Source organism: Taudactylus pleione, unplaced genomic scaffold (genome assembly GCF_031769625.1).
Source record: "Taudactylus pleione unplaced genomic scaffold, aTauple2 ptg000073l, whole genome shotgun sequence".
Lineage (NCBI taxonomy): Eukaryota > Metazoa > Chordata > Amphibia > Anura > Myobatrachidae > Taudactylus > Taudactylus pleione.
In genome coordinates, this window is record NW_028284475.1 from 3,612,291 (window position 1) to 3,627,884 (window position 15,594).

Sequence of the window (15,594 nt, forward strand, 5' to 3'; positions counted from 1 at the left end):
AATGTGTGTTTGGGGCTTTACTCAGTGTCTCACTACCTGGGGAAATAGGCAGCAGGCTTGTTAAGAGACCCTGTGATTTAATGACCGTGAGTACTGTGCATATGCCTATGTTTGTGGTAGGGGCATTAGGTCCTACCATAGATGAGAGAGCAGATTTCTATGTTTTGTTAGAGCAGTGTTTCCCAACCTCGGTCCTCAAGGCACACTAACAGTCCAGGATTTAGTGATTATCCATGCTTGAGCAAAGATGGTTAAATCAAAATAACTGAGGCACTAATTAAGACAGCTGTGCTCTAGCATGGCTAGCCTTAAAACCTGGACTGTTTAGTTTGCCTTGAAGATCATGTTTGGGAACTCCTGAGTTAGAGCCCAGACAGGTTAGGATTTTATTTTGTTTTCTTTTTGTGAATACTAAACTAGCTTCAGCTAACTTCATGGAAACCCTGGACTGGTGTGCTGTTTCCTGGCTGCTGTGTGTTGGGAAGTGCCCATTTACCCCAGGAGAGGGCACCCTTAACTTAATCCTATCACAGGAATATTAAATAAGTATTTGTGATTTTTTTTTTAAATGTGTAGATACAAATAGCTATGCCCACTATTACAGTGTACATATGAATACATGGAAAATGAATATTCAGGAGTCTTAGTTCTGTAGATTTAAAAGGAACTGTAGTAACAATATAGAGTGTTCTCTATATATATAAGGTTAGATTAGTAGGAAAATAAAGGTATCGGAAACATCTTGTTGCTAAAACACTGGATGAAGTTAGACAGAAATATATATCCTGCTGCTTATTGGAGTGTTATAATCACAACTACAGTAATGTGTATAAACCATGTCCTTGTCCTGCAGTGTTTTATACTGTCAGTCACTATTTTCTTGTTTTATTCATTTGTAAGGCGCTGCTGAAACCTTGTGGTGCCATAAAAATAAAGGATAATTATTATATAGATATATACACTTAACTCTTCTTTCTTCTCAGTGACAGAAAATATATAATGCAGAAGAGGGCGTTATAATCGAATATACAATACTTCCGTTTAGTAGAAACCACTCACTTCCTGTAGCTGTACCCTGTGTCTGATGAACAGTCACGTAATATATGATGAAAGACTGAAGGAAAATGCTCCAGCTGCCCATATTGATCTTCATGATACTTCAGAGATGTGAGTTTATTTAGTTTGTTATCTGTTGATATATCAGTAATGTATCGATAATCGGTAATGGCCTCTATCCATCAGCTCCTAGATGAGCTATAAATGGTATATACTAATGTCATAGACTGTAATGACTTTTTTTTCTAATACCACCAAATAAAATTGCCTGTCGGTACCTGGGGCAGATGTTCTGAGCTGTCTGTAGTTACATTCACCCATTAGGATTCCTAGACTGGGTACTCCATGGCTGGGAGTCACTACAGAGTTAAAATAATTGAAAATAAAATAAAATTTGTTTAAACAAAATATCTGAAGTTTTAAAATGTAAATGTGTATAACACTACCTGGGTACAGTGTCGGTCGGTGACTAATGCAGCGGGAAAGTTAGTAAAATACTTAAAATAACAGCAATTGGTAAAGATATGCTCCAATCACATGATACATAAGATTATTGCTCACTGCTGTATTTATTCATCTGCTCTGAGCCTAATAAATGAGATATGTGAATTACCAGCCAATGTGGTTCTATGAGAGATTATTAAAGACGGGCTGCCAGCAGGAGGATACTACTGTACTATACATCATGATACTGCATCTATTTACAGTACAGATGGAGCAGAGCTTATTGCAGTAAACAGCACCCAGTGACACTGAATAGTTTTTGCAATTAAATTATTTTCTATCATAAAATTGCTGCATTAAGTCCTGGATGCATTCTAGGAAACAAAGAAACCCTTTTCCTTTCAGTGGTATCAAAGTATCAAAAAGTATCTATTGTGTGGGACTACGATATGTTATTAATTGGTTGCTTCAAGCTCTGTGATACAATAGTTTTTCTGCACTATCTATTTTAAGAACTTACCCAACAATCCAGGGGCGTTGCCAGAACTATGTGGGCTCCATAGCAACATTTTGAAGGGCTCCAGCCCAATGCATCTAGAGAGACCTCTTTCCATGGTGGTTGTTAATTTTATGCCCCATATTATTTCCCTAGTTCCTTTCATAGAGGGGACGACCATCACCTAGGCGGCACAGGGGTGCAGCTACCCTGAATCCAGCCCTGGTAGTGCCCTAGTAATGTTATTCCCCATAATAGTGCCCTAGTAATGTTATAACCCATAGTAGTGCCCTAGTAATGTTATGCCCCATAGGAGTGCCCTACATAATGTTATGCCTCATAGTAGTGCCCTAGTAATGTTATGCCCCATAGAGGTGCCCTACTTAATGTTATGCCCCATAGGAGTGCCCTACTTAATGTTATGCCCCATAGGAGTGCCCTACTTAATGTTATGCCCCATAGGAGTGCCCTAGTAATGTTATGCCCCATAGTTGTGCCTTACTTAATGTTATGCCCCATAGGAGTGCCCTACTTAATGTTATGCCCCATAGGAGTGCCCTACTTAATGTTATGCCCCATAGGAGTGCCCTACTTAATGTTATGCCACATAGGAGTGCCCTACTTAATGTTATGCCACATAGGAGTGCCCTACTTAATGATATGCCACATAGGAGTGCCCTACTTAATGTTATGCCCCATAGGAGTGCCCTACTTAATGTTTTGCCCCATAGGAGTGCCCTACTTAATGTTATGCCACATAGTGGTGCCCTACTTAATGTTATGCCCCATAGGAGTGCCCTACTTAATGTTATGCCACATAGGAGTGCCCTACTTAATGTTATGCCCCATAGGAGTGCCCTACTTAATGTTATGCCCCATAGGAGTGCCCTACATAATGTTATGCCCCATAGGAGTGCCCTACTTAATGTTATGCCACATAGGAGTGCCCTACTTAATGTTATGCCCCATATGAGTGCCCTACTTAATGTTATGCCCCATAGGAGTGCCCTACTTAATGCTATGCCCCATAGGAGTGCCCTACTTAATGTTTTGCCCCATAATAATGCCTAGTTCATAGATGCACAAAATACCAGCCAATAAATTGGTTATGAGCAGCTGGCATTTTGTTTATCACTGTTTTGTGCAGCATGTATGGTATCAGTAGCTGGAGGGAATGCTGATTCTTATAGTGCCATATGGAAGGATACTGGGGTGCCTCCATGTGAATTGGCTCTCAATTTAGAAACTTATGACATATGAAATTGAAAATATGATCCGAATTGGGGACATTAGTACGCAGAGGTGTGACTGAGTCTTCTCAATGTATCATCATGTAGCATGTATGTCTCTATTGCTGGCCATTGCAGTGTACGGGGGGATTCTGTATATTGTTTTTTTCTTGTCTAGATTAACCCCTCCCTTACACGCACCTGTGATGTGCTAAGGGAATATGAGCAGCTTGCATTGAGTATATTACAAGAGCCACTTGTACTGCTGGGCTCCTGCATAGAATAGCGACTGGTTCCCAAAATGATCTGTTCTGGTTGGGCACCGGCCGGTCTACCTTTGTCTTTGATAGTCCCGAAGACTCTAAGGGGTAAATTTACTAAGATTTGAGTTTGGTCGAGATTGCAATCTCGGGTGAGTGTAGGCATGTTTTTCATCTCGCAAATTCACTAAAGACAAACCAGGGCCGCAACTAGGGGGGGTGATGGAGGGGCACATGTACCAGGTGCGCTGCTACACCCGCCGCCAGTTTCCTCCAGCCCGGCGCCGCAGGGAGGTTCCAAGCCAGATGCCCGCTGACATTTTATTACCAGCGTGCGCCCGGCTCCTTCCCTGCAGCGCTGCGTTAACTGGAGGATGGAGTTCTCTCCTGAACTCCAGCTTCTGGCGCTCCCTATGGGCATTATGGGAGAGACATCATGACGTCTCTCCCATAGTTCCGAGGAGCAGCCGGGCATACCTGACGGCAGCGGATGCAGGAGCGGGGATTAAGGTAAGTATTATTTTTTTGTGTGTGTAAGCGGGACTACAGGGGCATTACTATAGGGGCATTACTATGGGGGCACTACTACAGGGGCATTACTATAGGGGCACTACTACAGGGGCAATACCATATGGGCACTTCTACAGGGGCATTACTATATGGGCACTACTACAGGGGCATTACTATATGGGCACTACTACAGGGTCATTACTATATGGGCACTACTACAGGGGCATTTCTATGAGGGCATTACTATATGGGCACTACTACAGGAGCATTACTATGGGAGCATTACTATATGGGCACTACTATGGGGCATTACCATATGGGCTCTATTACAGTGGCATTAATATAGGGGCCTTACCTCACGGGGCACTACTATAGGGACACTGCTGCATAGGGGCATTGTAGGATGTATTGTATTGTATTGCCAAGACCATCGCGACCTTCGGGCTTGCGACGAGACCCTTGTGGTAGGGTCTCATTCATCGCAAGCCCCAGAGAGCTTTTGGCTCTAACAGAGCCGGAAGCTCTCCAGTGACATCACTCGTGATGTCAGTGGGGCCGCCCCCAAACGGCAAGCATTCCCTCTGGCACGCCTCCGTTTGGGCAGCCACCGCCCTGGCCCACCCACCAAAGGGGGCGAGCTGTCACTCAACATCAACAGCTCGCCCCCTTTGGTGCGAGAAACGGAACGACGGATTGCCCGTCGCTAGCCGGGTCTTGCGCATGCGCACGACGGAGCCGGCTCCATCGTGCGCACGCGCTGTGGGCCACCATCGACCTGGTTGCGAGCGCTCAGCGCTTGTGACCAGGTCTGAATCAGGCCCTGTGTCCCAGCTACTCCTCCAAAGGGGCACACCGAATCTAATTTGTTATAACATTTTAATTCAGTAGATGACTGGAAATTAGATAAATCTCCTTGTCTGCCCATACCGGGACTGCCAGACAGAGAAATCGCCCAAGTTTGATGATTGATCTCGCACTTATATCACTCCAAAAATTTCTAATAATATATAATACTCAAATGGTTGGAATTTTATAGAGACAGCCTGGAGAATTGTGACGCCCTCGTTTCTTTTTTTTTTTCGGAGACCTTAAAGGTCAAAGAATAAAATTGATTACATGAAAAATAAATGACTGGGTGGACGGGAGAGCGCACGGATTACACGGCAAAAGGAAGGACCATACCACCACTGATAAGGGAGATCATTTTGACTCCCTACGTACCAGTACAACAGATGATAGTAAATTATTGCACAATATAAATACTCTAATGTTATATGGGCAATTCCATTGATCCCTGAATGCTGGAAATTTTGCAAACCTCTCTTTTCCTTATATATATGTGATCTATTCCATATAAAGTATATAGAGGGGATTGAATTTTACACTGGTCTCAAAAATTCTATAGAAGTGTCTCATAGACACATTGTGTAGTTCAATAATTGCAACATTGTGTTAGTTATTTTTGCAACAGATTGTATTGATTGGAGGCACATTTATACTGTTTATTAAAGCTTAGTATATAGACACCTTAGATTGTAAAACAATAGATGTGACCATAGTAGATTACATTTACATTTTCCTATGTTCCTATGTTGTAGTGTTCTTGTCAATGTTCGCTTTGTTGGAGAGGGTCACTTGGTCAGGGGCATTTGTTCAGCTCAGTCGTGGCTATCTCTGCTGCGGATTCCCAAACCTTTAATATGCTCCTTAGCCTGGACACCAGCAAAGCCTGTACTGTGGTCTCTCGGCCATATACGTGCACAGCGTCACTGTTAGGAACCACAGCGGGCAGCACGGCGTTTTACCACCTACTCAGGTTCCGCTGGTTGCAAGGAGATCTGAACATCAGCGCCAGTAACCGCTGTGCATGCTAGTCCGTTCATTGCTAGGAGATCTGAACGTCAGCGCTAGTAACCGCTGTGCATGCTAGTCCGTTCATTGCTAGGAGATCTGAACGTCAGCACCAGTAACCGCTGTGCATGCTAGTCCGTTCATTGCTAGGAGATCTGAACGTCAGCGCTAGTAACCGCTGTGCATGCTAGTCCGTTCATTGCTAGGAGATCTGAACGTCAGCGCCAGTAACCGCTGTACATGCTAGTCCGTTCATTGCTAGGAGATCTGAACGTCAGCGCCAGTAACCGCTGTACATGCTAGTCCGTTCATTGCTAGGAGATCTGAAAATCAGCGCCAGTAACCGCTGTGCATGCTAGTCCGTTCATTGCTAGGAGATCTGAACATCAGCGCTAGTAACCGCTGTGCATGCTAGTCCGTTCATTGCTAGGAGATCTGAACGTCAGCACCAGTAACCGCTGTGCATGCTAGTCCGTTCATTGCTAGGAGATCTGAACGTCAGCGCTAGTAACCGCTGTGCATGCTAGTCCGTTCATTGCTAGGAGATCTGAACGTCAGCGCCAGTAACCGCTGTACATGCTAGTCCGTTCATTGCTAGGAGATCTGAACGTCAGCGCCAGTAACCGCTGTACATGCTAGTCCGTTCATTGCTAGGAGATCTGAACGTCAGCGCCAGTAACCGCTGTACATGCTAGTCCGTTCATTGCTAGGAGATCTGAAAATCAGCGCCAGTAACCGCTGTGCATGCTAGTCCGTTCATTGCTAGGAGATCTGAACGTCAGCGCTAGTAACCGCTGTGCATGCTAGTCCGTTCATTGCTAGGAGATCTGAACGTCAGCGCTAGTAACCGCTGTGCATGCTAGTCCGTTCATTGCTAGGAGATCTGAACGTCAGCGCTAGTAACCGCTGTGCATGCTAGTCCGTTCATTGCTAGGAGATCTGAACGTCAGCGCCAGTAACCGCTGTACATGCTAGTCCGTTCATTGCTAGGAGATCTGAACGTCAGCGCTAGTAACCGCTGTGCATGCTAGTCCGTTCATTGCTAGGAGATCTGAACGTCAGCGCTAGTAACCGCTGTGCATGCTAGTCCGTTCATTGCTAGGAGATCTGAACGTCAGCGCTAGTAACCGCTGTGCATGCTAGTCCGTTCATTGCTAGGAGATCTGAACGTCAGCGCTAGTAACCGCTGTGCATGCTAGTCCGTTCATTGCTAGGAGATCTGAACGTCAGCGCTAGTAACCGCTGTGCATGCTAGTCCGTTCATTGCTAGGAGATCTGAACGTCAGCGCCAGTAACCGCTGTACATGCTAGTCCGTTCATTGCTAGGAGATCTGAACGTCAGCGCTAGTAACCGCTGTGCATGCTAGTCCGTTCATTGCTAGGAGATCTGAACGTCAGCGCTAGTAACCGCTGTGAATGCTAGTCCGTTCATTGCTAGGAGATCTGAACGTCAGCGCTAGTAACCGCTGTGCATGCTAGTCTGTTCATTGCTAGGAGATCTGAACATCAGCGCTAGTAACCGCTGTGCATGCTAGTCCGTTCATTGCTAGGAGATCTGAACATCAGCGCTAGTAACCGCTGTGCATGCTAGTCCGTTCATTGCTAGGAGATCTGAAGATCAGCGCTAGTAACCACTGTGCATGCTAGTCCGTTCACTGCTAGGAGCATACCCGTAACTTATTTCACTTGCAGGGGGTTGGTCTTAATTGATGTTTGGTGATTGGAGGTGTGGATTGAAAGATCTACAGTAAAAAGGTAGACAATGTCTAGATAGACACCAGATGTTAGACAGTCGACAGGGACAAAAGGTCGACAGGGACAAAAAGTTGATGCACTAAAGGTCAACATGTCAGAAGGTTCGACAGGGTCAAAAGGCCAACATGAAAATGGCCGACACCTGATTTTTTTTTATTTTTTTCTAGCCCTAATCTTCACCCTAACCCTAACCCTCCCCTTGGTCCTAACCCTAACCCTCCCTCCTGGTGCCTAACCCAAACCGTCGGGGTAAGTGCCTATTCCTAACTGTCCGGTAAGTGCCTAACCCTAACAAAACAATAAAAACATGTGTCTACCATTTTTGTGTCGACCATTTTCATGTTGACCTTTTGACCCTGTCGACCTTCTTACACATCGACCTTTAGTGTGTTGCTTTTTTGTGCCTGTCAACATTTTGTCCCTCTCGACCTATTGACTGTCTAACATCTGGCATCTGTCTAGACATTGTATGCCTCTTTACTGTAGATCTTTAGACCGGATCCCGGTGATTGGTTGGTGTGTGTGAAGGCGGTCAGACCTTCACCTCATTGTCAGTTATAGCTTCATGTGAAAACAGAGAAGCCCTCAGGCACTTCCTGTAGTCCTCATATATAGTAAAAGTATAATTACACTTATTTTGAAATCTATCCTGTAATGGTGAGACTATATCATACGATCTATTTCAATTACTGACTTACATTGGATTACGAAATCCTGTGGAAAGGATAATATCAAGTCCTATAACTCCACATGCTAGACTTATTAATTATCACATTCAGTTTTTAGGAGACAGAGTAGAACGCTCAAAAGCGTGTCCACCCCCTTTTTTTAAACGGATTTACCAAGTCATTGCACTTTTATGTCTCTTGTTTTCTGTTTTATGTTGTGTGTATGTCTATTTTGGAATACCGGTACTAGCCGTTTTTTTATCATTCTTTATATTGTAATTTTACTGTGTATCATATTAACTCTATTGCTATATAGTACTATTGATTTGCATTGTGTAATTATAATTAACGCATGGAGTTCTACCTAATTACTGGAGGAATTCATCATTCCTCCTCTCCATAACTATCTCTACTGAAAAGCTGATATTTTTGCAGTGACCGCTTTTCAGGGAAAAAAATACTTTTCTCTGCCGGCTCCTACATTAGCGATGCTGTCATGCGTGCTGCGCACACGCCACTTCCGTTCACAGACGTGGTGCATGTGCAGTACTGATTACAGCTGCGTTAAGTGTATATTATATATAAATTAGAAAAAGTTTTATTTTTCAATGTTCTCCCCACCGCTCCATGCTGCTGACGGGAAGCGTCTCCCCTGTCTGTTCCCAGGTGGCACTTGTACGGGCTTCTTCTATTGTGTTATTTTATTAGTTAACTGTTTACAGTAAACACTGGGGACCGGACTGCTATTCACGCTGCAGCAGCATGCACCGGCAGGGGAGGAAGCCGGCCAAGAAGGAGCGCAGAAAGGGGGAGGGAGGAGGAGGCGAGGAGGGGAGAGTCCCACTGCAGTCCCCCTGTTTCACAAACTTCAGTGTAAATGGCAGCTTGTGAAGACTTAAGGGGGCTGTACGCCATCTGAGGATGGCGTGCAGCAGGGATGGGGAACCTCCTGCCCGGGGGCTTTATAAGGCCCTCGGAATAATTTGGTCTGGCCCTCTGAGCTTTTTTTCTGCTAACCTCATTTGGCTAGCAGGGTACCTAGAATGGCACACCGCAGCCAGAATCTATGCAGCAGTGCCACCTGAGGATGCTCCGGGCATTGCTGTAATCACCGGCAATTGTGGCCCCGCCCCCGTGTGACATCACACGAAGGGGCATGGTCTGAACCAGGCCCACAAATAATGTTATATATATCAAAATGGACCTAGGCAAAAGAAAAGGTTCCTCCACCCCTGGCGTACAGTAACACACTCAAATTCCAGAAATACATTATTTTCAGAATTTTGGTGAATTTCTACATCCCCATAATTAAGGAGTGTGGAAATTATCGCGGCTGCACAAGTAACCAGGAGATATCAGTGATGTCTCCTGCATTACTATAATAATGAATGGGGCTGTCACTATAAAATAATATTTTTATGTAAATTACATAAAAATACATTATTTATAGAATGATGAATAGACCCCAAATGGAGAGAAAATAATTATATAAGGGGTGGGGTTTGAAGGCGGAAAAAATAATTAAATATATATCATACAAAATGTGGGGGTGAGATGGGAGAGCATTGTGTAGTATAATGCAATGGCGGGCTCTTTAGGGCATAATATTAATACTGGGTGCATTGTGTGGCATATTGGGGAAGCACTGTGGGTATATTAATACTGGGGGCACTGTAGCCTTAATATTAATACTGAGGCATTGTGTGGCATCATGGGGGCACTGTAGGCCTAATAATACTGGGGCATTGTGTGGCATCGTGGGAGGCACTGTTGGGTATAATATTAATACTGGAGGCATTGTGTGGAGCACTGTGGAGCATAACATTAATAATGGAGGCATTGTGTGGGGCATAACATTAATAATGGAGGCATTGTGTGGGGCATAACATTAATAATGGAGGCATTGTGTGGCATACTGGGGTAAAATGTGTAATAACATGAATACTGGGGGTATTGTGTGGGGCACTATGGGGCATAACATGACTACTGGGGGCATAATGTGGGGCACTATGGGCATAACATTAATACTGGGGGAGCACTGTGTGGCATAATGCCATTTTATTGGTAGGAGTCCCCACAAATGAGTTTCCCTGGCTCCCTACAAACGTACACCTGGATTCTGCATGTACAGTGAGGCATTTGCTGCAATAAACAATCTATATCACAGAATACAGTATATTGGTCAGGTGTGTATTATATGACGATGCAGTACTGTATATAGAAGATTGTTTTACATTACAAGTAAGCTGTGTATTCCTTACACTAATCAAATGTAAGTGGAATTGTCATCCATATACTAAAATGGAACAACCCTATTTTTACTTAATTTCATCAACAAGTCTTCTGTGCTGTACAGTGTAGTGATTATTTTATTCACCGTAATTGTGGCTTATAAATGATTGTGCTGCATTGTTACATGTACATTTGCATGATATATGGTCATTTATATAGAATAAGTTGTCTCTGTTTTGTGGTCATTAATCCATTTTATTATCCTCCATCAGGTGTGATATATGCTGATCCCTGCGGAGAGAGACCTGTAACTATTATAGAAGGAGGAGATGTCACCCTACAGGTGGGTCAGACTGATATCAGTTTCATTTCTTGGACTCTTCTCCCAAGTGCTGGAGCTATCGCTACAACAAAACCCAGAGGAGTTATTGAGAATGTCGGTAATCGCTATAAGGGGAGAGTGAGCAGCACAGAGGACGGGTCCTTACACATCACTGACCTCACACAGGATGATCAGAGGATCTATTCAGCATCTATAGAGAAAGACGAAGGACAGCAATGCTTACACTTCAATCTGACAGTATACAGTAAGTCATGTGTCACTGCTCTATACAGAATTTATATGTATAAGGGTCCAAGTAGAACCAATTCCCGGTTCGGGTCTGCTGTCAGTTTGTAACCTGGATTTATAAACTGTACTCGTGGTTTGGGTTGCATGTAAACTGGTCCAAATTACATGATTTTAGCTTTTTTTTATCTTTATTTAAATAGATTTTTAAGGAATACAAACTTGAATTTAAACCAAAACACTTGCGGGTGGTTTTGCTGAAAGCAAAACACAATTGATGAATTAAACCAAAATCTAAACATTGGGGTCCACGCTCTGCTCATCTATACTTCCTAGGAATTAGCCAATGAAGTGACAGTGCTGGACTGGAGCGCAACCAATGTCACTGTTACACAGTCTCATCCCCATGTACACTGCTGGGATCAGTGTCTGTTCATCCTGGAACTAAGTTATATTTAGTAGGGATTCGGGCTGCCTAAGAGATGTGCAGAAACACACCCCATGTGCATGCCCAATGCCGCAGCTACTGCTGCCAGGGGTTGGGTATGATATCCCGGCAGTCGGGGTGCCTGCTGTCTAACCCTTACCCCTTGTCTTCCTAACCCTTCTTGCACTCTAACCCTCCCCACCGTGCACCCTAAATCCTAACCCTCCCCGTTAGTGCCTAACCCTCCCCCCTTGGTGCTTAAACCTAACTGTCCCCCCTTAGTGCATAACCATAACCCCCCCAGTGGTGTCTAACCCTAACACCCCCAGTGGTGCCTAACTCTAACCTCCCCAAAGCCTAACCCTAGCCCACCCGTGGTGCCTAAAGCAAACCCCCCTCCCCAGCGGCTAACAGCTAAGAGCGCCCTGCTTACCTTCGATCAGGATGCCATCTGTCGGGATTCCTGTGTCAGTGTGTAGGCTGGCTTCGGGATTTAGCCGCCTATGTTTAGCACCGGGTTGGGATTTCGACGCCGGGATTTCAACAGATGGCATCCCCGCCGTCGGTATTTTGACTACATCCCGCTGCCAGAGACGGGCTAATGAGTAATGCAAACGACTTTTGCTTGGTCCTTATATACAGCAATGCGGACTTTACCATTAATGCCATCTATAGATGGCATAAGTGATATCACAAACAGCGGTAAGCTAAGCTTAAAAACTTAAGCGCTTGCTAAAGGGGTTATGGCTCGTTCTTAAATAGAACCCTGAGGATTCTGATATTATGTGACCCAGGGAGTTGAGTTTTTTAATTAAAGAGTATTTTTGCATTATGTGTTTTTTTTTTTGTTCTTGTGATTGTATATTTATCATGTGCAAAGTATAAGCTTTTCACTGAGAAGCAATAACGTGTTCTTATAGCGCTCCTTTATTATTTTTTAGATTATACTTTTTCCTTGTAGTGAAAATTATCTATTTTTGTGAAGGAGACGCTGTGAGTCAATGCTTTTAATCTGCACCCGTATTTGACTGTTTTTCTTTTTTTTTTGGCCAGTCCACAATGGTCCACGTGTCAGTGTTGACCACAGGTCCTAGCTTTTTTAGTTAGGTTTAATTTCTTTATTTTCATTTTTTGGTTTGGGTACTAGCAGAGTGGGAGTTAGGTGGAACCCTGTATCCCACTCTACAGACTGCCTCTGGGAGTACATTGTCCCTGGGACTCTCTCCATACCAGACATATCTCAGGGGGCCGCTGGCAAAAAGGTAAGCTTGATAAATTTTTCAACATATTGCCCCGAATGCTGGTACTTGTGGTTCTCCAAGTACCATCATGTGGTGGAGGCTTGCTGGGACCTGCAATTCCACAGCAAAAGACAATATTTTAAACTATCTGAAATGCACTACACTTACACTATCAACCTGCCACCCACCGCCCAGGGTTATGCTTTGTTTCTACTTTTTGCTGATTCTCTATTTGAATATAACTTGTTGTTAGGTCTCATTTACATTGTTGGCTTATTTGTAGATAATTTGGGGTTTTGAGGGGGTGATGGTTTTTAGTTCTTCGTCAAGATAAAGAACGTAACAATGTTTTCTACAATTATCTTCTATGATGTTATAATTACAGTTATATTGTGTAATAATTATCATCGAAAATTCTTCACTTTTTATTTTTCTGTTTGTATTAATTAGTTCCATTCTGTTCATTCTTGCTACTTTAGTTATTTGATCTTGTATCAATGGTTCTTTATAGCCTTATTCTAAGACTTCTTGCCTTTGTTTATGAAACGTATCTTCCTCGGTACAATTTTTCATCATCCTTCTAAACTGGCCTCCCAGAATGTTTTCTATCCACGTTTTATGATGATTGCTGTTTGTCAGGAGCATGTTGGTGTCATAAACTTCTTATATATGTGTTCTTGTTTGTATTGTATTGTCCTTTATGAAGATGTCTAAACTATTTGCTAGTGCCAGTGGTGATTTTGTGTTTTATTGTGTTTGCATTCATGTACTGGATGCATTTATTTAGTTCACTGTCTGGACCATTCCTTATTAAAAAAAAATGTCATCTATATAACGATGCCAGCAGATTACGTTTTCTCAGTATACATTGATTTCCCAAATAGTTTCATCCTCCCATTTAGCAACAAATACATTTGCATAACAATGTTGTGAAAGTGGTCCCCATAGCAGTTCTTTTTATTTGTTTGTAAAATTCTCCAGAAATAGTTATGGGTTAGTATGTAATCGATGTTATCCATCACAAAATGTATTTGTTGATTTGGATATCTGTCAGGGTTAATAGTGTGTTTGCAACCAACATCATGTTTAATGTATGTGTACAAAGAATTTACATCACTTGTACATCGTGTATAGGTGTTCTTCCATTCAAGATTGTGGATAATTTGTAATATTTGCATTCTACCTTTTAGATTACTTTTTTGTTGACTTACTATTTTTTGTATAAAATGATCAATATGGCATTATAAATTTGATGTTATTGACAGTTGTCGAAGTGGAAATTTTGAAGTGGGGGAATGAAGACATAATGTGCGTGTGCACCGAAGGCGTAGTCACACAACATGAGGGGCATGGCTATGTGTCAAAAAAAGAAGTTCCCTCAGCTATTCAATTGTTTCCCCAGCGCCCAGCACTTAGTTGAAAAATGCCGGTTAGTGTGCCTTGAGCCAGATGTTTAAGCTCGGTAACTGACATTTTCCAACTGAAGTGACACGATACTGCCAGTGCCATGCTTAACTGAAAAACAGCATCGCGTCCAACACTTTAGTTGGATATTTGCTTGCATGATCAGGAGGGTATGAGTTGTACTAAAAGCACAGGACGAGCACACAGTGGCAGGTGGAGGAGGTACAATTTCAGACTCTGCAGTGTGTAATGGACACTGCAGAGACCTACCAAGCGCCCTACATGGGCAGGTGGCAGATGGGCACCTGACATACTCAAGAGGCCAGGCGATGGTTGAGAGGCTTTGTGCCATTATCTGATTCTGCTCATCCCCTTCCTTTACCCGACTTCCATACACCCCAACACATTATCTGATTCTTCCCACCTTTTCCATTATATGAGTCCTCTCATTCCCCACCACCTGTCTCCTTTCATCTCCCTCCAAAACCTGACAGATCAAACAGCCTCCATTATCTGATTCCTCTCACCATGATTTCCTGACTCCCTACTCACTCCACTGATTCCTCCCATTCCCTTCCTTACCTGACACCTCCACCCCCTCCCTCACCAGACACCTCCAACTCCCTCCCTCACCAGACACCTCCAACTCCCTCCCTCACCAGACACCTCCAACCCCCTCCCTCACCAGACACCTCCAACTCCCTCCCTCATCAGACACCTCCAACCCCCTCCCTCACCAGATACCTCCAATCCCCTCCCTCACCAGACACCTTCAGCCCCCTCCCTCACCAGACACCTCCAGCCCCCTCCCTTACCTGTCACCTAGAGCCCCTTCCCTCACCTGACACAGAGCGGCAGCCGGACATTCGGCACATACGAGTGGACCGGCGGGTAGGGGTTCCAGGACACAAGGCTGGACTATGCAGCTTTGATATTTTTTCATTTGTTGACAACTAGATAGCCAAACGTGTTTTTAGCTAAGATATAGAACAAAATGGCTGCCACATCAGTCACACGCTTGCCTGCTTTAGAGAGGAAAGGGAAGGCCTTATCCTCTCTAGGCCTGGGGCCATTCGACAAATGTGGCCTTCCGCAACTCGCACAACAAATATATATATTCTCAATCATTTCTATATGCTCTAAATTGCAGTGCAAGAAAATAAAGTTACATAAGCATGCATATATTTGTGATAGGCTGAATGAATAAGTGCGTCCACATATTCCTGATTTATCAGACCTTACATCTCACCAGACTGCAATAGGACATGGTAGGAAAAGATAGGGCTCGTTAGGCTCTGCAGCCCAAAATTGTCCAACAATCTCCGGCACCGGGGTGAAGATCATACTGCGATCTCTGCCAGCGCATAAACATTATTTCTAAATAAAAGTAAATAGTGTTTGTTTTTTTTAGCTGTGCAGCATTACAACATATAAAATTAAGGCATGGCATTGT

General features: G+C 43.7%; 1 protein-coding gene across 2 annotated transcripts in view; it reads left to right on the plus strand.

Annotated features, from left to right (window-relative positions):
• Window positions 1-1,089: 1,089 nt before the first annotated feature.
• The window catches only part of LOC148532544 (uncharacterized), a 50,581-nt gene continuing 36,076 nt past the window's right edge, over window positions 1,090-15,594 (plus strand). For both annotated transcript variants that reach the window (XM_088467579.1, XM_088467580.1), the window contains exons 1-2: window positions 1,090-1,167; window positions 10,774-11,088. In XM_088467579.1, the coding sequence (XP_088323705.1) occupies window positions 1,125-1,167; window positions 10,774-11,088 (358 nt within the window). In that variant the 5' untranslated portion in view covers window positions 1,090-1,124. The remainder of the gene's footprint in view (window positions 1,168-10,773; window positions 11,089-15,594) is intronic.